The following is a 27100-nucleotide window of genomic DNA, read 5'->3' as shown; positions in this document are numbered from 1 at the left end:
CTGGGAATCGCTCTTGCAGTCAGATGAAAAGGAAGAGCCACCTTACCTCTGTGAAGGGGGTAAATGGGAGACCGAGCAGCCGGGGACCCTGGCACAGGCCCCCTCCTCCTCTCCCGAGTCTCACCTCCAGGATGTCAGCGGTGGGGATCTCCATGGATTCTGTTCCTCCATAGTACAGATACTGCATCATCATCTGTGGTGGGAAGAGGCCTGCGTGAATGCCACGTGGACCTGAGGCATGAAAGTCCTTGCCAGCCCCACAGGGTACTGCTCCAGCTGCCACCTCCAGGGGCCTGTCCCTCTGCAGGTCCCCAGCTCTGTCTCTCCCTTCCTCTCCTGCTCAGGCTGAGACTTGTGTTTTCCCGGGAACGCCACCTCTAGAAGCCAACTCCAAGACCCTGTCTCCTGAGTCCCTGCCCGGATGACAAGCTCCCTCCGTGGAATGTTTCCCTACAATCCTCATAAGAACACCGTGAGTCCAGGAGGGAAGTTCCTATTCGCAGTTGGGGAAACCGAGGCCTAGGGAAGGAAGATGACTTGGCACAAGTCCCTCAGCTCCCCTGATGCCTGCAGCAGGACTCGCGTCATGCCTGGCCCCACGTGACTCACTGCTGGTGTGATCTAAATTCTACACACGGAGTAGCAATGGGGGGGTCTCTGAAGGGATGTTGGAGGACGCTGTCTCCTGCCTTCCCCTGTCTGTACAAGGATCCAATGTGGAGGTGAGAGTCCATCCGGACTCTGTCTCAGGTGTGCTCCCTCAAAAAGAAAGCGCGGAGCCCAGGCCCAGAGGCCCAGAGCTCCCCTCGACAGGTTGAGCCCCGCCTTGGGCTCCCAGATGAGGTGGTCCAGGACTGGGAACTATTTAGTTCTGCTGAGGTTTCAGTTACAAACTCGGCCATCACGCTGGAGCCTAGTGAGGTTCTCAGTTGGAAAAAGAAAAACAATTCTTTCTGGCTGGCTGAAGAAACGGCCCCAGCAAGGAGCTGGCAAGTGTGTAAGTAAACACGGCTCCAGCCGGCACAGTCGGGCTCTGTCAAGACCGGCCGTGAGGCTACAGAGGCACCAGCGGGTCTAGGAGAAGGCCCAGCTGCAGGGAGAGAAGTCAGGAGACGGGCCTGCCAGCCTCGTTCAGGCATCAGGAGATGTTGGCCAAGGCCCACCCTGGAGATGTCAGCCTCTCCCCACCGCTAGAGGTCTGGGAAGCTCCCACGGCCTCCTTCAGCCCCTGCTGGAGCCTGGATGGCGAGCTCATGATTGCATAGTAAGTATCCGTCTGCTCCCTCCAGACAGTGTGTGCCTTGGGCAAGCCATGCCTGGGTCCCTCTGCCCTCCCCATGCAGGGCACTGAATGGGTGCTCAGCAAGGTGTGGCACCAGCAGGAGCAGTGCCTGGAATGCCCCTCATACAGGGTTGGAGTTGGGGGACCAGGCAGGCAGGTCAGATCTTCCTTTTGGGATTCTTTGTTAAGGGATGGCCTCGGGGCAGCCCCTGGGGCCAGGCCTACCAGCCGCCTTAAGCTGCAGCTCCCTTCCTGGCCTGGAAGGCCACCTCCTGCTGCATTTTAGGATTCGGTTTTGGCAAGGCCCAGTCTTGGGATCCGTGGCACATGGATCTCCCTGAGGCCACTTGAATACATATGAGGCCACAGAAGTCAGATCAGAATGGCTCACCTGGAGCCTTGCTGTGGGAGCTGGGCAGCCAGCAGGCAGACGTGGGTGAATTTTGCACAGCCTGGCAGTCCCTAGCAGGATACAGGTCATGTGCCTCCTGGAGCCAGGCAGCCTGCAGGGCTAGACAGGCTGCTTGAGGAAAGGCCCCAGACAGGACCAGCTGTAGAAGGGCAGCAGGGTTTCCTTCTGTCCTAAGTGGGCCACCTGGAAGCTGAGACTGCAGAAACTATGTTGGAAGGGCAGGGTTGGGGCCCTCTGGGCTATATGCTCAGTGACTTGTTTTGTTTTGAGATGGAGTTTCGCTCTTGTTGCCCAGGCTGGAGTGTAATGGCACGATCTCGGCTCACGGCAACCTCTGCCTCCAGGGTTCGAGTGATCTTCCTGCCTCAGCCTCCTGAGTAGCTGGGATTCATTTTATATTTTTAGTAGAGACAGAGTTTCTCCATGTTGGTCAGGCTGGTCTCAAACTCCCGACCTCAGGTGGTCCGCCCACCTCAGCCTCCCAAAGTGCTGGGATTACAGGCGTGAGCCACCGTGCTCGGCTATCAGTAACTTTTACATTGATTACATGTTGAAATAATATTTTGGCTATACTGTAAGTTCAAAAATATTATAGTCAATTTCACCTGCTCTTTTTTATGTGACTAATAGTACATTTTAAATGACAATGTATGCCTCACACTCTATCCGACGGTACTGCCTAGAAGTCCTTGGGCCTCTGTTTCCTCCTCCAGAAAACAAAATAATGATCCACCCACCCTCACCCCACCCCACCCCGCCAACATGAGAGCTAATGAGATAGCTGGGGGCTGCTGGAAACTTTCAGGCTTTGTTAGGGAACCCTGACCCCAGATTAATAGCTCCAGGCTGACCCCTCCAGGGAAGCCCGGAAAGCCGGAGCTGAGGTCTGGAAGCCCCATCTGAAATGATGCCCCGGATATGGCGAAGTTCTGTACTTGGGATCCATGGGGCAAGTGCCCTGGGCCTGGTTAGAAGAGTTGGCCAGAACTTGGCAAGAGGCCCAGGGGAAGGCACATGTGTGCTCTGGAGCTGAAGCCTGTCCCCTATTTGCCCTCCCAGCAACCCCGGGAGGTGCCAAGGGGCTGCTGAGCCTGTTCTGTGACAGATGCCCTCCCTTAGCCTGGTGGGTGAGCACAGGCGACCAAGCCTGCACACATCCCCTTACAGGCAGTCGTCACCGTGGCCACATGTGTGCTCCCCAGTCTCCAGCGATTCCTGCAGCCCCTCTAGGACCTGCCTCCTGCCTGATCTGAGCGTGACTCCACCTCCCGCTCCACTCACCTGGACATGTTCCTAAAGCTGCCCATTCTCCAGTGAGTTGGATTAAGGGGTGGGAAAAGAGGGAAGGGGAGACGCCACCACTCTGTGGCCTATGCCAGAATCCTGGGCCTCCCCTCCTCCCACATCTGTCAGTTACCAAGTTCCAAGTCCCATCCGCTCTTCCCTGGTCCATTTCCCTCCATTCCCCCAGCCACTGCCAATCCAGGTCACCACTGTCACTCGGTTGGATTCCTCAGCAGCCCCTAACGGGTCCTCTGGAGGCGGCCGTGCCCCTTTTCCATCCCTTCTTACTGCTGCAAATGCAGACTTGGCCATTTTGCACATCCTGGGTTTGAATTCTGGCTCGATCACTTCCCAGCTATGTGACCTTGAGCAAGTTACTCAACTTCTCCATGCCTCCGACTCCTCTATCAAGAGGCGATAATAACACACCTACCTCCCTGGAACTGTGCTGTGGAGGCTTCAATGGAAATCAATCAAAGCACTTAGAACCCTGCCTGCCTAAGTGTTAGTGATGGTGAGCTCATCCTACTGCTTAAAACCTTGAGGGCAGTGTCTCTGTCCTGTTTGCTGTGGTATTCACCCCAAAATGTCTAAATGCTACATAAGCATGGGGATAAGTGACTAGAGAGGGCATGAGAAAGAAAAAGCCATTTTAGGCCAGGTGTGGTGGCCCACGCCTGTAATCCCAGCACTTTGGGAGGCTGATGTGGTTGGATCACAAGGTCAGGAGTTCGAGACCAGCCTGACCAAGATGGGGAAACCCTGTCTCTACTAAAAATACAAAAATTAGCCAGGCGCGGTGGCAGGTGCCTGTAAATCCCAGCTACTCATGAGGCAAGAGAATCACTTGAACCTGGGCAGCAGAGATTGCATTGAGCTGAGATTGTGCCACTGCACTTCAGCCTAGGTGACAGAGTGAGACTGTCAAAAAATAAAAATAAAAAAAAAGCCATTTTAGAAGTGGCCCCATGTGCTTCTGTGAGACTCTTTGGGGTTTGCAATCTCTCCTATTATATCACAAACCACTCCTGTGCAGGGCAAGGCCCTAGACCCACCCGCCAGCTGCCTCCTGGCATCAATCCCAGCCTGTAAGGGTGAGCTCTTCCAGCCCTGAGCCCACCACACAGCCTGGAGACCTGCAGTTGCTACTTTCTAGAAAGCTCCTCTCAGTGGGGTTCAGCTGAGATCCCAGCCAGGTCTCTTCCTCTGGACCTTGTCTGCCCTGACGGAGTTTCTAGTACGTAATCTTGTATGTTTTACAAAGCTTAGAGCCTGAAAGACCTGACCTCGATCTTCTGCAATCAGGATGTGCGCCTCAAAGCCACATGCTTGACCAGTGTGACTGGGGTTCGATGCTTGGGAGAAGCGATAGCCTCCACAGCCTCCACCAGCACTGCTCAAACTCTACTGAGCACATGGCCACCTGGGGATCTTGTGAAGATGCAGGAGGGCTGAGGCGGGGCCTGGGGCTCTGCATTTCCAACAAGATCTCGGTAATGCCCATTGGCTGGGAGCCCACCCTGATAACAAGGACTCACTCCCCAGCTGTGTGGCCTCTATCTGTCCTTGCACGTCTGTCTGCAGGCTGCCCAGACCACCTGTCTAGCGGTTAGAGCTCAGTACCCATGCAACAGGCTCTGAAGCTGCAGCCCCACAACGGGATGGCTACCTCTGCACAGGGAAAGACCTGGATGCTCTATTGATTCAACAAAATACAGAAGGCCCTGGGAATAGAGTGGACAATGTCAGCCTACGCACAGCTGCCCACAAAGGTGAGCTCCTGGGGGAGGGTCATCCCTCTGAGAAGAGGGCGGCACCAAGACCCACACACCTGAAAAATATGGTACTTCATGTCGCTGATCTCAATGGTCTTGCTGCTGTCCCCATCCTGTTCTGATTTATTGGTCATTAGTGTCTTGAACCTGGAGTAAAGGAGACAAAGCAAGGCAGATTTTGAACCTTTTCCTCCACCACTGTGTGGCGATGGCACCGTCTGTCACCTGACTGGCTACCAGGAGACGGAGCATTTTAAAAATGACTGCTGTACTCCTAAAATAATTTTCAGCAAGTACCATTTTACACCGTCTTAGGAAGACATCTGGGCTGAGCCCGATTCTGTCCCCACCACCCACCATACAAGCGACCTGACTCCTGTGGCCAGAATGCTGACTCTTCATTCCAGAATATGTTTGCTAATAATCAACAAAGCAGTAACTCGGCCAGAAAGAACACCACCTCAGAGCCCCTCTTTCCTGCTGCCCCGGGTCCACCCTGCCTTGTCCCGCTGTGGGGTGAGTGGGGCTCTGCTGCCACGTGACCGCAGTCTGAGGGGCACAGGCTGTAGGGTACAGCCCTAGCGAGTCACTCTTCGTCACCTCGAATCTGAAACAAGGTGCTTCTGTGCCACTGGGCTGGGAGTTTGTTATCTGAGGCTGCCTACCTGTTAGAAGCTGTCACCAGCAGGACTTTATGTGCATAAAACAGTTTTCCTTCCACTAGGAAGGTCACATCCGACATCTCCTTATTGTTCAAAAAGTGTGGATCTGTGGAAAGCGGGGAGACAGAGGGATATGACCAAGGAGTCCCCTGCTGGGGGTTGCTTGTGTGTGCTGTAAGGTGCGTGTCTGGGGTTGGGGGTGGGACATAGGGGTGAGGAACAGAGAAACTGAGGCTGGAACCTTGTCACTTGGAAATGGAAAGACGACAAAGTGGGGAGGGTGCAGGAAAAGGAAGAGGGGGAGGGCGTGTGGCAATGCAGGGCGCGGGGGGCGGGCGTTCACCTAGCCTGGCCGGCAGGGTCTTCCGGACCTCTGGGATGCTGGGGATGGGGCTGCTGCCATAGCAGTGGGTGAAGATGGCAGCCAGTTGCTGGATGACGGAGTCGTTCTGTGGGGAGGGGAGAGAGGGCCTGTGAGCTGCCTGCTGTGGCTGGCTGTTCACAGATGTAGATACATTAGGCTAATTTCAAAAGTCCAGGCCAGGATTAGTGCAGCCGCTGTCTTTTGTTCCTGCTAGATGTGGCTTGGCAAGAGATGCCTGTTCCTTCATCAGTGATTCCCCAAATGGCTTTTTTGGCCAGGTTCCAGCCCAGACACATCCATGGCCTCTGCCCTCTACAGCCAGGCAGTGCAGGTCTAAGTCTGGGTGCTGTGTGTGTGTGTGTGTGTGTGTGTTGGGGTGGGGGAGTCCCTGGGTGCTGGGGGTGAGCGTGTGTGTGTGTGTTGGGTCGGGGGGGTCCCTGGGTGCTGGGGACAGGCGTGTGGGCGTGTGTGTGTTGGGTGGGTGGGGGGTCCCTGTGTCTTTCCACACGTCTGCCTATGTGTCCATCTGTGTGTCCCATGGTCTGAGTCTGGGCCGTGGGCTTGGGAACCGGCCACTGGCCACACTCACTTTGCTGGTCTTGAGGATGTCAAACATGAGCTGCAAGCCCTCGGTCACCAGCTCCTCGTTGTACTCCTCCTCTTTGATGGAGCTGAAGTCCCGCAGGAGGCTCTGCACCACCGAGTACCGTGACTGCGAGAAGGAGGTCCTCAGAGACTCAATCCAGATGTGCAGCTTCCAGGGGACCCCTGGCCCAGGCAGGGAAGGGCAGGCAGTCACGCACCACAGCTAAGCGCTCCCGGCACAGACCACAGCCTTTTCTGGGCAGACTCTCCCAGGATGCCCCAGGTGTCTGCAGAGCACCCTGCCCACCCCCTCCCGCCTGCCCCCTTCCTGTGCGCGGAGTGGCCCTCTCAGGATGGCCATGGAATGAAAGCTTTAATTCATTCTAATAGGTCTTGCTGGCAGGTCAGAGTGGAGTTTCAGGTTCTCATGAGATGAGGTGGAGGGGTGGCTTCGGCCCAAATGCAGGGAACTCAAGCTCTGAAAGTTGACAGCCCAGCCTGGGGAATTTGAAGCGTGGGCCCAGCACCCATGGTAGCCTTTTTGCTTATTGCGCTCAAAAATGACTCGCTAGAGAGGTCTCATAGTTGTGGAGGGGTGGCCAGGAGGGCTTGGATGGCCAGAGAATATGCCAGGCACTCAAGGACACACAGGCCTCCTTGCCTGCACGGAAGCTCAAAATGAACCTGGTCCTATCACGAGGCGCTGTCCCAGCACACAGATCACTGGAATGTCACTGCACATCCCCGGGCACATAATGACTGTTTTACCAGTTCCCCAGCGTGTGTCAGCAGGGCCATAACTTAAAATTGCTGTGGGAAGTTCGTGACATAAACTAGTCATGTCCCTGGTAATTAGGGAGACAGCTTCTTACCCCAGCCTCACTGTGGATTAAAGAACTGATGGCATTCCCCAGCGACACATGGACAGCAGTGTGGTGCTGTTACTACCTTTGGGTTACTGACTGCAGGTGGGGGTGACATCTCCATTTTCGAGGCTGATCACTGCTGTCTTGGCCCAGCCCTGGGGGGTTGTGGCCCTGTGATGACAGTGACGGTGCTATCATCCACCAAGTGCTCACAGTGGCCACCGTGCCTTGTACTTTAGGTGATGTCACCCCATTCTTAGATAAGGATCATTAGCACCAAACCCACAGAGGCGGCAATTGAGGCTTGGAGAGAGGACGTGGCGTGCAGCTAACACAGGACCTGACCTAAGTCTGTCTAACTAGCTTCCCTGGAGGACACCAAAAGTCCACACACGCGCAGACCCAAGGAGTGCAAGGTCAGCTGAGTGACAGGACTGCCGTCTCAACAGCATGGAGTCCCGGGGTGCAGAGGCGCCCAGCGCTCCACATCCCTGGGCTGGGACTGGGGAAAGGGCAGCGAAGCTCCAGCCAGGCAGGGTGGAGGACCCGAGGGCAGAGGGCTGGGCCGTGACCCCAAGACATGGCACTGTTGGGCACTGTCTGAGACCCAGGGCCCCTCCTGACCTGGCCGTGTAGCAGGGGGGTCCCAGCCTCTACCCTGTCTGTGCTCAGCTGCCCTGGGGCTTGTCTGTCCCTGCGGGCCCTGGCCCTCTCAGGCCTGCTGAAGAGCACCTGGGAGTGACCGTGTGTGTCCATATGCATGCACGGACATGCGTGTGCACGCCTGCGAGGCCTCACCCAGTGCCCTCAGCTCCATGGTGATGTCCACATAGCCATGCTCGGCGCTGTAGTACATGGCCTCCTGCAGGGCCTTGGTGCGGGTCCGGCTCAGCCGCACAGGCCCCTCGCTGCCGCTGCCCTGGCTCGACGCATCGCTCTCCTCCACACCCTCGGCCAGGATCTCCTCCAGGGACAGCACGTCTGCTTTAGCCTGCTGTGGCTGCGTCAGGAGCTTCCTCAGGACGTTCCTGCAGGCCCAGGGATGAATGAAGGCGAAGGCTGAGGTCCCATAGGCAGTGCCCACCTGAGGTGTCCTCTAGTACCCCCCTGCCCCGATGGGCTGCTCTGGGGCATCCGAGGGCTCAGAGGTTCATGGCATTCCTCCTCTAGGCAGGCCAGGGTCCCAGGGTCACCGATCCCCACACACCTCCGAGAGGCAGGGCAGGGTACAGGGGAACCCACCCTTCTACCATCCCGGTATTGCCGAGAATCATAGGCTTCGGGGCTGAGCGAGCTCTGCCATTCTGGCTGTGTGAACTTAGCCAGGTCACTCTACCTCTCTGAGCCCTGACTGCTTTGGTATCTGTATTACAGCGTGTCATTATATCACACTTTCCCGGGGCTCATGTGAGGCTGATGTAAAGGGTTTAAATGCAGAGCCTGAAACACGGCAGGTCTTTCTAAATAGCAGCTGACTATGCACGTGAAAGTGTCTAAAACACAGGAAGAGCCCGGTAAGTACTCGTTTGGTCCCTTCATGTTGATAAGGATGAACTGAGATGGATGTCATGTAGAATTTATTCATGTTTACGAATGAAGACACAGAATATTAGACCCCAGAGGACGCTTCCCCCTGCTGCTGCTTTAAGCCTCGTCACAGGCGATGGATCTGTCTTGCTCAAGTCCACTCCAGGTCGGGGTACAGACCCCGGACTTCTGGTTCCAGGACCTAGGCTCATTCTGTCGCGTCCTGTGGCCTAGGGCTCTGGGACGGATGCAGCATGGGTGGGGCTGCAAGTTTCCCGGTGGCTGATCTCTCCACGGCCACCCTGCAGACCTGCCAAGCCCATGGCCTGGAGGTGCCCTTCCAAGGACCCAAGGTCCCTCCCAAGGGCTCCTGGACTTGCTAGCTCAGGCAGTTTACAGAGCACCTTGTTTGGGCCGGGCACTGGCACGTGAAGGTGAACTAGCCACGGTGCCTGTCCCAAGGGTCCTGTGCTCAGAGTGACAGGCGGATGAGCAGGCAGGCAGTCTCCACACAGGGTGAAGAGGCCTCCATGGGGGATGCAGGCACTGGGCGGGGTGGAGTGGCCTAGAGGTGGCGATGTGGAAGATGGTGCCTGGAGGGTGAGGGCGGCCGAGGTGGGTGAATGTGGGGGTGGGCTGGAGACAGCTGGAGAAAAAAGCATTCTAGGGGAGGGGACCCCAGCCAGAGCATGAGCCTGGTGACAAGAATGGTGTCGGGGAACTGGAAGTAAGTGTCCTGCCTGCCAGCCCTGCTTTTTTGGCCCTGTTTCTGCCCTGTAATAACCCCTTGTCTGGTCTCCCTCTTGCCCCTCCATGCTGCCCCTGACTTCAGCCTGCTGCTGTCCCGCCACACCCCTGGGCAGGCCTGGTCCCCACAAAGCAAGCTCTACCATCTGCACCTGGGGTAGGGTGCAATTTTGCACCAGGAGCCTCTGCACAGCTCAGCCATGTGCTGTTTGGACGCCCAAGGCCACTTGGGCACTGGAAGGACCACCAGCAGGCATGGGAAGCCGCGTGGTCCTGAGTGGGCTCTGGCAGCTGCAGAGTGGCCTCTCACTGGGAAATGGGACGGTTTGCCCTCGGCGTCAGGAGGCCCAGGCTTCAGTCCCAGGTCTGCCAGGAACCAGCTGTGGGTCTTCCCCCATCTCCGGCCCCTGTGCTAAACTCCTCCATGTTTCTGGTTTATGAGCACACAGGCCCCCTGTTTTGGGAAAGGTCTCTGGGCCTAGCTCTTCTGCTCCCATTGGGGAAACTGAGGCTCCTGTGAGCTTATTTCAGTGCCCTCATGTCACACAGGGTGGGAATCCTGGGCAGGTACCTGTGGCCATGGGCAGCTGAGTGGCTGAAGCAGTTCATGTCCTCATGGAGGGAGGAACCCATGCCGTGGGCCTCGAGCATGCTGAGGAGGGGGTCAGCGCCTCGGCTTAGCAACAAACTGACCAGCTCGTAGTTCCCTGAAAGAGAAAGCGAGCAGCACGGAGGACACTGAGACGGTGGCCGCCAGGGCAGCCGAGGCGAAAGGGAAGGGAGAGCGGGATTCTCGCAGCTCTGAATGCTGGAATAAATCAGTAAACCCCACACTCATTTCCATTTGGCGGAAGTGGAGGGAGAGGAAGAAGGCTGGCTGTGCCCTGCCCCTGTGCCCCCTCCCTGGGTCTCCAGAGGGAAGGGCCTCCCTGACCTGCTGGGTCCTGCCAGATGCTGAGCCCAATAGAAACTGATAGGTAGGGCCAGGGGAAGCCCCCCAGTGGCCCAGAGAAGGGGTTTTAAGGCCCCCGCACAGGGTCTGTGTGTGCTACAGAGACCCCTGCACGTCCAGCTACATGCCTGGCCAGGCTGGGGGGCACTACAGGGAAAGGTAGACAGAGCCTCCGGGTAGCAGGTGCCTACCTGCCGCAGAGGCCAGCTGCAGGGGCGTCTCCGCGTAGCTGTCCTCACCGCCGTTCACTGCCGAGCCCTCCACATGGGCACCAGCGTCCAGCAGCAACTGCCAGGGGCACAGAGGAGGAGGGCACTGCTCAGCATGGCAGGGAGCACCTGGGAAGGGCCAGGGTGCTTTGCGAACAGGGCCTTTACTTCTCTCCAGGCATGTGACCAAGATGCGGTTCACCCCAGCAGCTGAGGAACTGGAACTTTAGAACTCCAGGTTATCCTCAGGGCTAAGTTTCTAGAATCTTCAACTCCATTATTGTGGCCCAGGACCAAGCCCCTAAGCTGTGAGGACCTCTGAGCTTTTTCTGTCTTTCAAATGCTTTCCCATGAACTGACTGCAGCCACCTTTCCAAGAATGCATGTGGATGAGCAGCACAGAAAATGCTGCCCCCAATCTATGGGGTAAACTGTGGCTCTGGGTGGCAGCACGTGCTGGAGTCAGAAGGAGCAGGGTGTCAGGGCTGGCCACTGACCAATGAGTAACCCCAGGCAGGTACTTCAATTCCCGGAGCCTCAGTCTTCCTCATCCACAGAATGGGAAGAGAGGCCTGCTTCCCTTAGGCTTCTCGTCGGAGAGGTACAGCAGGTACCCCAGGATGGCAGGTGGTGGGGCTGGAGCAGGAAGTCCCAGTCTAGGACAGCAGAGGGCCTCTCCCCATGCTGGCAAGGGCGGGCTTTGACAGGGGACCGATGGTGCAGAGTTAACAGATACCAGGCAGTTCCAGATGAGCCGGTCCTGGCTCTGCCTTGGGGCAGAGGTAGGGTCTGCATTACTCCAACTGGTGACTTTCAGTTCCCGTTTCACCTTCCCTGACCAGCTGCTCTGGAGGGAGCAATCTTCCAGCCCTCCCAGGCTCCTAAAGACCAAACCTTCCTCCAAGCATGCATGGCAGCCTAGGGGAGCCCAACTGCCCTTTGCCTGGAGACCAGGAGTGGAGTTCGGGCTGACCTCTCCGGACTGTGTGGCATGGGGGACAGCCATCACTGGAGATACAGCAGTCAGAAATCAGTCATGGCCCGACTCCCTGCACCAGTGCCAAGGCAGTGGAGGTGGGGGCCTGTTCATTGGGGCAAAACTAGGCATGGGTTCAGGCAGGCTCAGGGCACAGCCCCGTGGACCCAGTCTGAACTGAGGTTGGGATTTTGCTCTGGTCCATATAAGGCAAAGGCGGCAGGATGTGGTGGCCAGTGGGTAATGGCCACTCCCGGAGTCCTTGCTGTAGGCTAGGGCCATGAATCAGCCAGACACAATCCCTGCCCTCAGAGGCCTTGCAACCTAGTGGGGAGCGAGGGTGTCATGCCAACTCCCTGGAAGGGGTGCCATGAAACCCTGCGCATGCCAGCAATCTGAGGACCTGGGAGTAAGTGCATGTGGCTGGAGCCCCTGCTGGCATGGGGAGCTGCTCTGCCCACAGCTGCTGCTTCTGTAACCACCACCTGTCCCCACGCCAGCACAGCTACCTGGGCCGAGGTGGGCAACCTGTGGCTTGGCTCGACAGATGAACCGTGCCAATCTGAATCCTAAGGAAGTAGGGAGGAGACAGAATTGCACAGAGCCCATGATATAGAGCTGGCCCTGTGGTAGAATTCACGAGAGAGGAGAAAAGGGAAGGGTCAGAAAGGTGGCTGGAGGCGAGAAAGCTGAGTGGGGCTGGGATAGCCCCCAGTGTGCCCGACACGAGAGAGACAGAGATGCCGGGAGGGCACGACAGGACCCTAATGCTGCCTGGACCTGGGTCTTGTTTCCTAAAATTACACATGTCCTTGCACTAACCCCTTTCCTTGAGGCAACTTGGGTGGGCCACTGCCCTGTTGATCAGGTGAGCTGGCCTTAAGCAGTGCCTTTGGGATGTCTCATTCAGGGCACCTGCCCACTCAGCTGAGGCTGGGGCCGTGCTTGGGGCCCAGCTCACCTGGTAAGCTGGGGGGCATGGTGTTCACCTGGCAGGAGCTCACCTGGACCACAGAGATGTGTCCATGCAGCACAGCAAATGTCAGTGAGGTCCAGTGCCGGCTGTCAGGGTGGATGGAAGGATGCCTGGGAGAGTTGCTTGGAACCTGGAAAATACCACAAATCATCTGTGTTTTCTGGGCACCCGAGTGAAGGGAGTACCCTGCAGGGATGGTGAACAGGAGTTAACAAGTGCTTTCGACATTCGATTGGTAATGTTTGCCTGTAGCACAAAGTGGACAACGCTCAAAAAGAGAGGATAGGTGTTTAATTAGCAATGTCTGCCCTGGGCAAAAGAGGGCAGATTGGGAGTGCTTTATGCTTCAGAGGGAGGCAGAGCTAGAAGTATTTGGGGATGGAAGGAATGGCTGGAGATTAGGCTGGTAAAAGGAGGAAGATACCATGAAAACAGAATCACAGCCCATCTCTCCACTCAACTCCTGCCTCAGTCCACTTCCTCTCAGACAGAAAGCCCAAATCTTGAGGAGACTTCCCTGTGCTAACGGTGGCCTCTGTGCATCTTGTCTTTCCAGTCTTGCACATCTACTCAATTGCCCAAAACATCAAGCCCAGCATGTTTGTTGGAGACCTCGTAGTGATCCTTGCTGGCCTAGGACCTGGGTGCAGCTCTGTGGGGCTTCCTCACCTGGATGTCCAAGTTTGCCCCGGCATCAATCAACATCTGGACCATTGCTTCGTCCCCAGCAGCGCAGGCATACATTAGCGGCGTCATACCCTGAGCAAATCAAATGCACATGCTGAACTGTTTGCAAACAGAACACAACACCATGTACCCATAGGCCTCTGCCCCAGAAACCACAGATCGGGCCCCCTGTCACCCCAGCCAAGCATCCTGTGCTCCCCCAGGCTTTGTGCTTCCTGGGCTGCTGGGCATAGGGCATGGGGAAGGTGAGTGGGGGCATTGCCAGGAGCACTGCAGGACACTGGAGCGGGGCCCAGCACAGGCTGTGCAGCCAGGCTTGGTGCCAAGGCCGCCTCTGCCATGGGGAGCTGTAAACTTGGTACAAGTCATTTGCCCTCTCTGTGCCTCAGTTTCTTCATCTGTAAATGGGGAACCAGAGCAGTATCTTATCTCCCTCAAAGGGTTGTTGTAGAGTGTGGATTAATATGTATAAGGTGCTTAGTTCAGAATGAGCTCACCTTGATTAAGAGCTACCTAATTAAAATACCAACAACACAACAGCACTCTCACGGCTACTATGCCACACAGCCTCACCCAGGCCCTGTGCGTGGAGATCACTGTGCTAGTGATTAGCATGCAGCATCTCCCTCCACCATCGTAATATTCCCATTCTCCCCATTTTACAACTGAGGAGCAGAGAAGGGGAATTAACTGCCCAAAGTCACACAACTAGCGAGAGGTTGAACTCGGGGCAGGACCCAGGCCTCCATAAGCTGTGAAGCCCGAGTTTGCGGCGTCTCACGAGATGGTAAAGGAGGCATTTGACTTCAGTGTCTTCTGCTACTGAGCAGTTCAGAGCGTTCCTGCAAGCTGAGTCCTACTGTCTCCCTGGGTTAGGTGGGCAGTTGGCGGGCCGCCTCCCTGGCTGGGAATCCTCCTCTGTGGCTGGCAACAGCAAAGGCAGTGCAAACTGTTTATTCCATGGCTGGATCCCAGCAAGTGTTTGCCTGGTGCCCCGTGATGTTATTTATTAGGATATTTGTGTGTAGACAAGATCTCCTTACCTCATAAATCCTTGCCTAGTGGCCAGAGATAAAGCAATGGCCTGAGATTAATCATGGGGTGAGAGGGCTGTTTGCCCACAGATCGTTGTATAAATACTAAGGTTTAGGGAACAAACAGGATTGAGCACTTAGACAAAAGCCAACACCACAGAATAAAATCTGGCTTTGTTTCATCTCCCTGTGGACAGACTTGACTTACTTTTTTCTCCACACATCTGTACACAATTTGGAGTTTAAACCAAATGATGGGCCCTGTGAGGAGACACTGCTTTTTCCCTTGTCCCTGTCCCCACGCACTCCAGACATATAAAGAGGCCAAATAGCCGGGCGCGGTGGCTCAAGCCTGTAATCCCAGCACTTTGGGAGGCTGAGACGGGCAGATCACAAGGTCAGGAGATCGAGATCATCCTGGCTAACCCGGTGAAACCCCGTCTCTACTAAAAAATACAAAAAACTAGCCGGGCGAGGTGGCGGGCGCCTGTAGTCCCAGCTACTCGAGAGGCTGAAGCAGGAGAATGGCGTAAACCCGGGAGGCGGAGCTTGCAGTGAACTGAGATCCGGCCACTGCGCTCCAGCCTGGGCGACAGAGCGAGACTCTGTCTCAAAAAAAAAAAAAAAAAAAGAGGCCAAATAAAACCAGATTTCAGGCGTCGTCGTCATATTGACAGCAACACAATAATCATCGTATTGGCAATAAAACCGGAATGAACATTTGCTGAGTGCTGAATATGGGCTGGATGCAGACTTCCCCCTAACCCTATGTGGCAGGTGCTATCATCCCCCACCTTAGAGGGGAGGAAACTGAAGCACCTCGGGGAGGCAGAGTAACTTGTTCAAGATGCTACAGCTCTTACACAGCCACTAAATCCTAGGTCGGTCTGAAGCTAAAGTCCACGGCTTCCACACTGTGCTGTTCAAGAAGACTCCACTGGGACAAAAGCTCCCACAAGGCCCTGGAGCCTGTGTGGACGGAGAGGCTCCCACGAGATCCCACAGCAGCCTGTCACCTGCCACTGCCCTCCGGAAGCCCAGTACTGGGCCTGTGGTCCTTCCCCAACCCCCGGCCTGGGTCCACGCCCTGATTGCTCCACCCCATGCTCCTTATGTCCCTTTCCCTGGAATCCCTTCCCGACTCCTCTCTGCTCCGTCCCCATGCTGCCCTCCCCCAGGCTCAGCTCAACCGCCTCCAGCACGAAGCTTCCCCTGGCAGCCTGTCCCACCTGTCAGAGTCCACCCTGGCCTCACGGTCTGCCCGGAGTTTCATCGCACGCTGCACTGCGCTGTCACCTCATCTGAGAACGCTGCCTTAACTCGCCACTGTCATCTAACTCCCCACGCTCTGGGTGGCCTTGCAGACCCCACACTGCCCTTCTGCGCATGGTAAGTGCTCTCAGTACAGTGTCAAATAAACACACAGGATATTCCATAGTGGTTGAGAGGCTGGGTCTGGCTGCTCAGATTCTCCACCCAGCTCTGCTCCTTACTAGTGGTGTGACCTTAGGTAAAGCAACCTCTCTGTCCCTCAGTTTCCTCATCTATACAATGGGGAAAATAATAGTGCTACATCACCATCACAGGGCTGCTGTCAAGAGGAAATGAGTTAATTTATGTGAAGCACTTAGAACAATGCCTCGAACATAGTAAATGCTATATAAATTTTAGCTGTTCACAGCAAAAGTAAAAAACAAAACAGATGCGAGACTCAAGTTAAAGCCTTTGTAAAACTACATCACCTGGCCGGGCGCGGTGGCTCAAGCCTGTAATCCCAGCACTTTGGGAGGCCGAGACGGGCGGATCACGAGGTCAGGAGATCGAGACCATCCTGGCTAATACGGCGAAACCCCGTCTCTACTAAAAAAATACAAAAAACTAGCCGGGCGACGAGGCGGGCGCCTGTAGTCCCAGCTACTCGGGAGGCTGAGGCAGGAGAATGGCGTGAACCCGGGAGGCGGAGCTTGCAGTGAGCTGAGAGCTGGCCACTGCACTCCAGCCTGGGCGGCAGAGCAAGACTCCGTCTCAAAAAAAAAAAAAAAAAAAAAAAAAAAACTACATCACCTCCAACATTTCCTACCCATTTTCATGCTTCATTTTAGTCCTCAGCACTTTAAATTAACATCCTCTACATTTTACACATCTATGTTTCTTATTATCTGTCTCCCCCACTAAAATGGTAGCTCCATGAGGACAAGGGTTTCTATGCCCCGGCAAGTAGTCGGCCCACAATAGGCCATACTACAGGGTTAGCGACCGTGTCCCTAGCTGGAGATGAAGCTCACTCTCCTGAACTCCTTCCTAGCCTTGCACCACCTGAAACAGTGGCCAGCTGTCCAGCCAGGGAAGTGGAAGCCACAGGACAAAGTTTTTCCAAGGGGTACTAGAAGTCTCCAAGCTGACACTCTATGTGACCAGGCAGGGGGCAGCAGGGTTTAGGGAGGTAGCCTGCCTCTTTGAAGCACAGAGCTGAGCAAGTCTCAGGGTTAAGAGAGAGGGCCGCCAAGGCTGGGAGCTAAGAATTCCCAACTCTGGTCCTCGCACCTATCTTAGTGGAGCTCTCAGGACGTACCTGGTCATCCATGGTGTTAACCCCATCTGGCCCCAAGGCCTCAATGGCTTGGTTGATGAGGTCCGTCCTCCCACAGTTGAGCATGCGGAAACCCAGGTCCTGGTTGAATTTTTCAGTAGCTGCTCGGGCATCCAGCCTCCGGAAGGAACTGAAACAGTGTTCAGGTCTGCCCAGAAGAGACCCAAAGGTGCATGTGACTGTATGCAGACAGCAACTTTCAATGATGTGACACAGATGCATGAGGCTTACATGTAGAGTGAGGATGAGGATGGGTGGGGAGAAGGGCCAGGGGGTTATGATCAGATCAGCAATTACTGCCCCCATCATGTTCTATGACATGAAGAGCACACATTTCTGCTTTTCTACAAGTACATTAAAAAATTGCTTGGGGGCCAGGTGCAGTGGCTCACACCAGTAATACCAGCACTTTGGGAGGCCAAGGCAGGTGAATCACTTGACGTCGGTCAGGAGTTTAAGACCAGCCTGGTCAACATGGTGAAACCTCGTCTCCACTCAAAATACAAAAATTAGCCAGGCATGGTAGCATGTGCCTGTAATCCCAGCTAATCAGGAGGCTGAGGCAGGAGAATCAATTGAACCCAGCAGGCGGAGGTTGCAGTAAGCCAAGATTGTGCCACTGCACTCCAGCCTGGGCAACAGAGCAAGACTCCATCTCAATCAATCAATCGATCAATAAGTAAGTGTTCTGAGCCCTTGTTGCTTCAACTGGCAGAAAACAAAGACTCATGTAAAATAATCTGTTATGGGGCTGCCCCGAGCAGGAAGCAGCTCCCACCCGGACTCGTGCCATAGCACTTGGTTATATACTGTTTGCATCGAGCAGGCTGCACTCAGCCTATAAACGGTCACCGTGGCCAGGTTCTAGTGTTTAGCTCTGTGTTCTCTCTCTTTAAGGCTTCCTGGTGAGGCCCAGAAGTACCAAAGAGATGGCAGAGAGTGGCATAGACTCCCATTTGCAAACAATGCAATCTACAAGGAAAGTCACAGATAATGCCTGTGTTATAGGGGTCACATCACGGATGTCCAGTTGGCAGCTTTGGCCTGGAGCCTTGGTTGGGCCAAAGTGTAGAAAGTTCATGTCCTAGAATGGGGTTTGGGCCTTCTGCATGAAGACAGAGGAGGCCATAACCTGATTTGGGCAGAGGGTTAAAAAAAGATATAAGGCCGGGTACGGTGGCTCACGCCTGTAATCCCAGCACTTTGGGAGGCGGAGGTGGGTGGATCACCTGGGATCAGGAGTTTGAGACCAGCCTGACCAACATGGTAAAACTCCATCCCTACTGAAAATACAAAATTACCCGGACGTGGTGGTGCATGCCTGTAAGCCCAGCTATTTGGGAGGCTGAGGCAGGAGAATCGCTTGAACCCGGGAGGCAGAGGTTGCAGTGAGCTGAGATCGCGCCACTGCACTCCAGCCTGGGCAACAGAGCGAAACTCTGTCTCAAAAAAAATATATTTTTTTTTTAAATTAAAAAAAAAAAGTAGATAAAAGGCTCTCACAGGCTGAGGATGGCCAGAGAAGCTTCTCTAGAAAAGCTCCTCAGCAAATGAGTCTACTGTGAGAGGCACTTAGGGAAGGAAATCAGGAGCACAGGCTTGGAGGCCGTATGGACCTGGGTTCAAATCTGAGCACAGTAAAGTGCTAGCTGAGTATCTGTGGGCAAGTTACTGTTCCCCTCTGACCTTCAGCTTCTTCATCTGTAAGATGGGCATGATTGCCTCTTCTCTACACTTGTCATGAGGACTAAGATAATACACATAAAGAGGAAGGGCTCACAGCACCTACACCCAGGAAGGGCTCCATGTGGTGTCAATTACAGGAACAGAGGAAAGAATGGGCCCACTTCTGCCCCTCAGCCCCAAGTATCCCAGAGTCAGATGTGTGGGCTCTCCTGCCCCATTCCCAATGTGTGTCTCCTCTGTGTAGCAGACCAGTAGCTGCAGGAGACGCTTCCAGACAGCAGCCAAGGTCTATAATAGATCTGTTCCCATACTCAGCCTTGGCCTTTGCAGAGGACACCCTTAGAGCAGCTCAAATGTGCTGCGGCCCCTGCTCTCTGACCCGCTCCCAGTCACCTGCGGAAGAAGCCAGCAGAGGGGAGCCGCTGGGGGCAGGACATGGATGCCAGGGCCCTCCCTCCTCCCTGGTTCATACTTGAGCTGCCGAGGTTCACAGTCCAGACCAGGCAGCAGCAGCCGGGCCGCCTGCCGGATGTCGCCGCTGTCCACGGTGAGGCTGCGGCGGTGCTCTGCGTAGGTGATGGCCACACGCATCCACTCCATGAGGGGTGGCAGCAGCATGAAGGGCCTGTGGGGCAGCAGAGAGAGGATCAGGCCTAGGGAGAGTGCTCCCTGAAAGGCAGCAGGGGACCCCTCAAGCACACACATGCTCACAGGCGGCCACCAAGGCTGATCACCCCTTGCAGGGGACCTGCTCCTTCTGCTCACAGAGACCCCGACTGAACCTGCAATGCACAGAAGGAATTTCCGTCATGGGCCATTAGCAGAAACTGAGGCCCTCAGGTCGCTCAGGGAAGGGGCGGTTCCCCAGTGTGTGGAATTGGGGACCTTGCCCCCTCCAAAGAGTTCAGTCAGGGTCCCCAAGTGTTCTTCTCTGCAGAGGGGAGAAGCTGCACAGCTAAGAGTCTCACAGACCCAGGTCCAAACCCAGGGCTGCCACCAGCAGCGTCAGGTCACCATTCCCTCCAACAAGCACACTCGAGTCAGTTTCTCTATCTGCAGCATGCATGTGATACCTCCTTATCCAGGCTGTCGTGAGGCCAAATGGGACGACGCATATTACGCTGTTGTGCAACATTAATGACCACTCCTTCCTCACCTGGCACCTAGGCCGAGGTGGGCTGACACCACTTCCTGTGCCAGGCTACAGTTGCTCCCAGTTTGGTGCTCAGGATAGAGTAGTGGCCTCAGCCGGGCGCGGTGGCTCACTTTGGGTGGATCACGAGGTCAGAAGATCGAGACCATCCTGGCTAACACGGTGAAACCCCGTCTCTACTAAAAAATACAAAAAATTAGCCAGGCATAGTGGCGGGCGCCTGTAGTCCCAGCTACTAGGAGGCTGAGGCAGGAGAATGGCGTCAACCCGCGAGGTGGAGCTTGCAGTGAGCTGAGATCGCGCCACTGCACTCCAGCCTGGGCAACACAGCGAGACTCCGTCTCAAAAAAAAAAAAAAAAAAAAATAGAGCAGCGGGCCTCAAGTCCCACAGAGAGGAATGGTCCTAGCGGGTCCGAGAATCACTAAGAGCCCACAAAAGCAAGGAGAGGCGGCGGCAGGCTTAGAGTTGCAAACTCCCGGGGCGCCACGCATGAGGCCCGCTCTGTGCCACCAGGGGACGCCACGTGCACAGCCTGTGCTGGGCCCTGACTGTGGCGCAGGCCACGCCCGCCCCTGCCCGCGGCGAGTGGCTCAGATTCAGTCAGTGCGGCGGGGGCGCGTTTCTGTCCTCTGCCAGCTCTGGCAAGGCTCCGTGTTGGAGCCCCCTCAGGAGACTACTTCGCCGTCCAACAGACCTCCCCGCCGCGGAGGGGCCCGGATGGCAGCCTGTGGCTTCATGACTTCGTGGGACACCCACCTGCTCTGCCCAGAATGGACGGAGCTCTTTCCCTGCTCTGTCACAGGAACAAGGCAGCCCTGGAGCCCTGTCCCTCACTCAAGCTGTTCTCCCTGATGACAGCCCAGAAGTCAGCCTCCCGGCTCCTGCCTGTTCCCAGCCCCTCCCGATGCCACTCTTGTCCTTCCTTTCAAACGAAGCCAGGGAGCGGGCAGGCAGCCAGGGGCAGGCGGCCAGGCCTCCAGCCACCCCAACTCCCTTGGGGCTCTTGGAGTGTCCGGCCAGTGCGGTCACTGCGGTCTCTCCCCTTGACATGCCGCTAAGTGCTCCCGCCAGGAAAAAGATGTCCATTCCCTCTCCTCAGCTAGGAAGTAAGCCGCCTCCAGGGTGTCATCCTGGGCTGCCCTTGGAACCCCTATCTCAGGTCTCCAAAAGCTCAGGTCATCTCCAGAATTCTAAAAGTTTCTCTCCTTGAGGGCAAAGAATGCTTTTATTTTAAAAACTAGCAAACAAAATGTAAATGCTCCTTGACTTAGGATGGGGTTACTTCCCAATAAACCCACTGTAAGTTGAAAATATCCTCAGCGAAAATGCATTGAATACATCTTACCCACTGAACAGCCTACCTTAAACATGCTCTGAACACCTCCATTAGCCTACAGTTAGGCAAGATTATATAACCCAAAACCTATTTTATAATCAGTATAACTACTGAATACTGACTGCACTGACAGTGAAACACAGAATGGTTGTGTGGGTATTCTAAGTAGTTTCTACTAAATGCATATCGCTTTCACACCACTGTAAAGCTGAAAAATTGTAACTTGCACCATCGTAAGTCAGGGATTTTCTGTAATCAGAAGTGATCTTGAAGGTCTTTCCTTTGGGAAGGTATTCTAATGTTCTGGTTCTGTCACTTCCAAAACTATTCCTGGGTTTGAGCCACTTAACTGGTCCACTGAGCGCACCAATCCATATGAAGGGGAGGGCCACAGGCCAGTAAAGCCTCGCTATCTCTGGCCCTCAAGGCCTCCTAGAACTTCACCTCACCCTATCTCCCGCCCTGGCTCACCCCCATCACCAGGACACACCACCAGCACTCATGCACCTCAAGCCCACCCTGCCTGCTCCCATCTCCACGTGAGAGTGAACAGCTCTCACCCCTGCTTGTCTAGATCCTATTTATCCTTCAAGACTCCATTCCAATGCCACCTGCTTCAGAAGCCTTCCCAGATTCTCTTCCCCCACCAAGAAAGGGGGGGGCTGGGTGCAGTGGCTCATGCCTGTAATCCCAGCACTTTGGTAGGCTGAGGTGGGCGGATCATAAGGTCAGAAGTTCGAGACCAGTCTGGCCAATATGGTAAAACCCCATCTCTACTAAAAATACAAAAATTAGCTGGGCATGGTGGTGCTCGCCTGTAGTCCCAGCTACTCGGGAAGCTGAGGCAGAAGAATTGCTTAAACCCATGAGGCGGAGATCACAGTGAGCCGAGATCATGCCACTGCACTCCAGCCAGAGGGACAGAGTGAGACTCCGTCCCCACCCCCACCTCCAAAAAAAAAAAAAAAAGAGAAGAAATATTTTCCTGGTCTGAAATCACTCAGAAATCTCCTTTACAGCAATAGCCATGAATGCATCTCATCTTCCTAACCAGACTGTTCCTTCTAAGGACAGGAACAATGACTTCCTCATCTCTGTATTCTCCAAAATATGCCCAGTCTGGGGCCTCACATGGCAGGTCCTCAATAAATGTTCACTGAAGCCAGGCCTGGTGGCACACGTCTGTAGTCCCAGCTACGGGAGGCTGAGGCAGGAAGATAGCTTGAGCCCAAGAGCTGGGGGCTACAGTAAGCTATGATCGCACCACTCCATTGCAGCCTAGGAGACAGAGAGAGACCCTGTCTTGAAAAAAAAAAAATTATTAGAAAGTTCTGCTAAGTGACTAAAAGTATGGACGAACATCAGTAACTTACTATAGTGTACCCAGGTTTTCAGTTAAGGACCAAGTCATGTTGCTGACCAGAAAAGAATGGTGTATAATTTTCAAGAGCCCAGTGTTGACTCATTCGAGTAGGAAGCTGGGATTCTATGGGGGGAACTTGTGTAGTCTAGGAAGAAACAACAATCCCTTCATGAATTATCCCTCTGTTTATAAGAGTTCCCTTAAACATAAATGCCCAATTCCCCCCAAATATTTTTATATTTCACAATTCTTATATTACAGGGCTAGAAGGCAAGCTTAGAGACATGCTTCTATATATCAGTCCTTCTGATTGCAGGAAAAGCCTTTATTTCAACCATCAGCATTGGAGACTGAAGTGTAAACAAAAAGATAATCTGTGGATTTGCCAGCCATTCTTCCCTATTGTGGCCAACAGCCAAGACAAAGCACCACGTGTGGCTACTAAATCTCTAAGAGGGCATCTCCTAGCTGCACTAGGGGAAATCCAAGAGGGAATTCAGGAAATCATGAGGTCTAATCAGGTGGCATCTTGGTTCATCCCCCTGCCTCATGCTCCTTAGAACTCAGCACTTGAGAAAACACAGTATTGATAATCCTGGTGGGTATACACCAGGGATTGGCTCATTTAGCCCTCATTTTACCATCTTGGTTGGCGAGCTGGAAAATTAAAAACTGCATTTCCCAGACTCCTTTGCAGCTGGGATTCTGGAAATTAGGTTTTATCAGTAAGATATGCTGCATGAGATGTGGTAAGTGAATGGGAGGCAGAGGCCACCTTTGTGTTCCCTTTGTCTGTTTTTGCTAGCAAACCAGGTCATGAAAACTGAGGTCTTTTTTTTTTTTTTTCCTACAGAACATTCCAGTCCAGTTTCTAACTATCTGAGGCTTCAGAGGCAGTGGTAGTGATGGTGAAATGATAAAAGCAATAGCAAAGCCTTTTTTTGTTTAACCTCCCACCTCAGCCTCCCAAGTTGCTGGGACCACAGACATGCACCACCATGCCTGGCTAATTTTTTGTATTTTTAGCAGAGATGGGGTTTCACCATGTTGCCCAGGCTGGTCTCGAACTCTGAAGCTCAAGCGATCTGCCAACCTCGTCCCCCAAAATGCTGGGATTACAGGCATGAGCCACCATGCCTGGCTGCAATGCCTTCTTGATTCCAGCTTGACTCCTGAACTGCAGCTCCAGAGGTGTTGTTCAAACTCACAGTTCCAGGCCCTGTCTCAGAGGGAGCAGCTCCCCTAATGGGCTAGTTCGTCATTCCTGGATGCTCAGCCTACACCCTGCTCCACGAGCTCCTCCAATGATTGTGTGAACCCCCAACTCCCTGTATTAAATCATCTCCTGCTTACAATAGCTAGAATGCTTTCTGCTTCCTGAATTGAAAACTGATCAATACTTTCAATATACAGAAATCTAGATTAGCCCTCTGCCTCTGGGGAGGTGGCTGGTGTCCACATGTACAAACAAGGCTGTGCTGGCCCCCAGACTGACCCCTTCAGGGCTTTCTCCTTGGCCCACCCACCTCCCCGGCCTGGGATCAATGGGAAGGTAAAAAGAGGAGTAATTCATGGACTTTCTCAGGAACATGCCTTCCATGGCCTGTGGGTTCCAGGCTACCGTTTCCTTCCTGGTAATTCCACGGAGTCTGCTGGGCAGGCTGAGACAAGCTGGACATGCATGTCTGGTCATTCTGGAAAACCCCTCTAAAAACTCCCATCTGCAACAGCATGGCTGTGTCAGAACTCCAGGGTGAAAGGGCCTGAAGGAGCAAGGGTGAGAATGACTGATGTGTGCACTATCGTCAAGATCCCACAGAAGTTCTCATTTCCCGCTTGTTGTGTTTCCCATAGGCTGAGCTTGGCTGTTCCATGCCCGAATGCAGGTATCTGCAGGGCCAGAGCCAGGAGACCAGGTCGGGGCTGAAAAACTCCCTTTGTTCAGCCTTTCTGCCCGCTGAATTTTTCCTTAGCTGGATTTGATACCTCAGAATAGTGGTTGTCAATTTTTTCCCTGGTCTCAGGACCCTATATATACTCTTAAAAATTGGTCGGGCACGGCAGCTCATGCCTGTAATCCCAGCACTTTGGAAGGCTGAGGTGGGCAGATCACTGGAGGTCAGGAGTTTGAGACCAGTCAGACCAACTTGGCAAAACCCCATCTCTACTAAAAACACAAAAATTAGCTGGGCGTGGTGGCACACATCTGTAGTCCCAGCTACTCAAGAGGCTGAGGCAGGATAACTGCTTGAACCTGGGAGGTGGAGGTTGCAGTGAGCCGAGATCACACCATGCCACTGCACTCCAGCCTGGGCAACAGAGTGAAACTCCGTCTCAAAAAAAAAAAAAAAAAAAAAAAAAAAAAAAAATTTCTGAGGACCTCAAAGAGCTTTTGTTTATGTGTGTTATTCTACGGATATTGGCTGTATCAGAAATTAAAACTGGGAAAATGTTAAACACATGAACACATAAGTTCATGTCCCATTGCCGTCAGAGTAATGACATCATGATGCCACAGAGTTTCTAGAAAAGTCTCCTGGATATTTGTGAGAAAACAAGAATGAAAAGGCAAATAACTTCTTGTTATGAAAATAGTGTTGGCCCTGTGGAGCCCTGGCAAGAGTCCCTGGGACCTCAGGGGTCCCTGGACCACACTTTGAGGACTGTTGCTGTGGAAGACCACAGCTGATGGCTAGGACAACACTGCTAGGGGCTGGCAGGTGGCGCTGGCATTTCGCCCTGGTGGCACATGGGCTGGTGAATCCTAGAGTAGCGTATGGCTTGCATGCATGCTCCTGGCAAAGGGATCTGAGGGTGCTAGACCCCTTCCCTGTGGCGTCCTCACTGGGAGAAAGTTCTAGTTTCTTTGCTACAACTGGACTTACTCTATAACCTTGGGCAGATCGTCATCCTCTGTGGGCCATATTTTGTATTAAAGAATAAATTGCCAAAGTTCGTGGCTTTTAACTCCTTTCGTTATGAGAGCCCTTTTGCTTTTATTTCACAGACTCCATATGATAGTAGTTGTACTTATTGCATGGTCACCAAGAGCAAGGACTCCTGAGGGAGATGGCCTGGGTTGGAATCCAGTGTATTCCCAAGGAGTTCAGCTGTGGGGTCTATGCAAGTTACTTCACCTCTCCCGGTCTCAGTTGTCCCATCAGCAAAATGGGTATAAATAACAGGACCACCTCACAAAACAGCTGGAAGCATGTATGTAAAATACTTAGCACCGTATGTGGAATATGGTAACTTCTCCATAAATGTTAACTATTATTACTAGTTTAGTGTCTGTTGACAGGGAAAATATATAATAGCAAAAAGGGCTCTAGGAATCTGGTTCTATTAAATGCCTCAGCTCCAGCCTTCTGAAAGTCCAGCCAACTCTTTGCCCTCCCCCCATAGCAAGTATAAACATGTAAAGCCTGCAAAAGTCTGCCAGCAGGCTGCCCACCACCCACTCCATCCCGGCTCATAAAACAGAGAAAACAAATGCAACCACTATGTCGAGTGTGAGCTGGAAACTGTTTCTGGCAGTGCAGCCTCTTGGCCTTGGCAGTGAAAAAACTCACACAGGGGAAGGGGCAACAGCAAGGAACACAGACCCAGAGGCCTTGGGTCATGAACATGTGTGGTGGCAAGGGTGGGTGAGCAGAGAATTACTTCAAGGGATCAGCAACCCCTCAAATGCTGCAAACAGCCCAAAGCCTTAACCTAAATACCGTCACATACATACATGCGGACAAATCCCAGAGATGGACAAAGCCACTTAAGAAGGTCAGTGGCTTTCTGGTAGCATTTGTCTTTGTGTACATAAAGGGGAGCACATGAAATAGACAATTGGAAATGGGTCTTTTTACACGAGGAGCATGGGAACTCCCTGGCCACCTCCTCTCATTGCTAGAGGAGGAAAAGGAAACCCAGAGAGGTGAAGCGCCTTGCTCACGGTTACACGGCCAGTTCAGCTGCAATAGGGATGCTAGACCCAGGTGCCATAACAGTCTCTCTCATCTGCCTTTAAGCTAATCATACAGGTGAGCCTAGCTGTTCAATCCAAGGGTCGCCTAAGGCCCCTCAATGGAACTGGGACTGAGAAAGCTATTTTTTGCCCTTTGAAAAATGGAAGAGTACAGACTTCTTAAGGCCTTTGTTTTGTTTTGAGACGGAGTCTTGCTCTGTCACCCAAGCCAGAGTGAGGTGGCACAATCTCGGCTCACTGCAACCTCCGCCTCCCAGGTGCAAACGATTCTTCTGCCTCAGCCTCCTAAGTAGCTGGAACCTAAGTAGCTGGAACTACAGGCACACACCACCATGCCCAGCAAATTTTTGTATTTTTAGTAGAGACAGGGTTTCCCTACGTTGGCCAGGATGATCTCGAACTCTTGACCTCCTGATCAGTCCGCCTCGGCCTCCCAAAGTGCTGGGATTATGGGCGTGAGCCACCATGCCCGGCCAAGGCCTTGGTTTTAAGAGGTCCCTGTAGCCTGGAGAAAAAAACAAAAAACAAAAAAACCCTGTTGCACTCAGCAAGCATATGATTTATTGGGATTACAGTCCTATAAGCGGTGTCTTAACAACATGGAACAGGAAACCCTCCAGTTTCCAGCTCAAAGCAGGCTCTGTTCTTCCCCG

General features: G+C 53.7%; 1 protein-coding gene and 1 long non-coding RNA gene across 2 annotated transcripts in view; one reads left to right on the top strand and one right to left on the bottom strand.

Moving 5' to 3' along the window:
- The window catches only part of ABTB2 (ankyrin repeat and BTB domain containing 2), a 209828-nt gene that overhangs the window by 3501 nt on the left and 179227 nt on the right, over positions 1-27100 (bottom strand). Inside the window, exons 4-15 of the mRNA XM_010358362.2 lie at positions 19087-19239; positions 16911-17076; positions 13287-13376; positions 12646-12747; positions 10648-10744; positions 10076-10211; positions 8029-8258; positions 6369-6547; positions 5759-5864; positions 5419-5521; positions 4810-4900; positions 125-193 (exon numbers count right to left, since the gene is read on the bottom strand). Coding sequence (XP_010356664.1) covers positions 125-193; positions 4810-4900; positions 5419-5521; positions 5759-5864; positions 6369-6547; positions 8029-8258; positions 10076-10211; positions 10648-10744; positions 12646-12747; positions 13287-13376; positions 16911-17076; positions 19087-19239 — 1522 coding nt within the window. The remainder of the gene's footprint in view (positions 1-124; positions 194-4809; positions 4901-5418; positions 5522-5758; positions 5865-6368; positions 6548-8028; positions 8259-10075; positions 10212-10647; positions 10745-12645; positions 12748-13286; positions 13377-16910; positions 17077-19086; positions 19240-27100) is intronic.
- Positions 30-5487, top strand: LOC115893604. The gene is made up of 2 exons (XR_004053664.1): positions 30-1264; positions 4243-5487. It is a non-coding gene; the product is annotated as an uncharacterized LOC115893604 (long non-coding RNA).

The sequence above is a fragment of the Rhinopithecus roxellana genome, chromosome 15 (genome assembly GCF_007565055.1).
Source record: "Rhinopithecus roxellana isolate Shanxi Qingling chromosome 15, ASM756505v1, whole genome shotgun sequence".
Classification (NCBI taxonomy): domain Eukaryota; kingdom Metazoa; phylum Chordata; class Mammalia; order Primates; family Cercopithecidae; genus Rhinopithecus; species Rhinopithecus roxellana.
The sequence above is the reverse complement of the archived record's forward strand: the minus strand, read 5'-3'. Positions and strand labels throughout refer to the sequence as shown.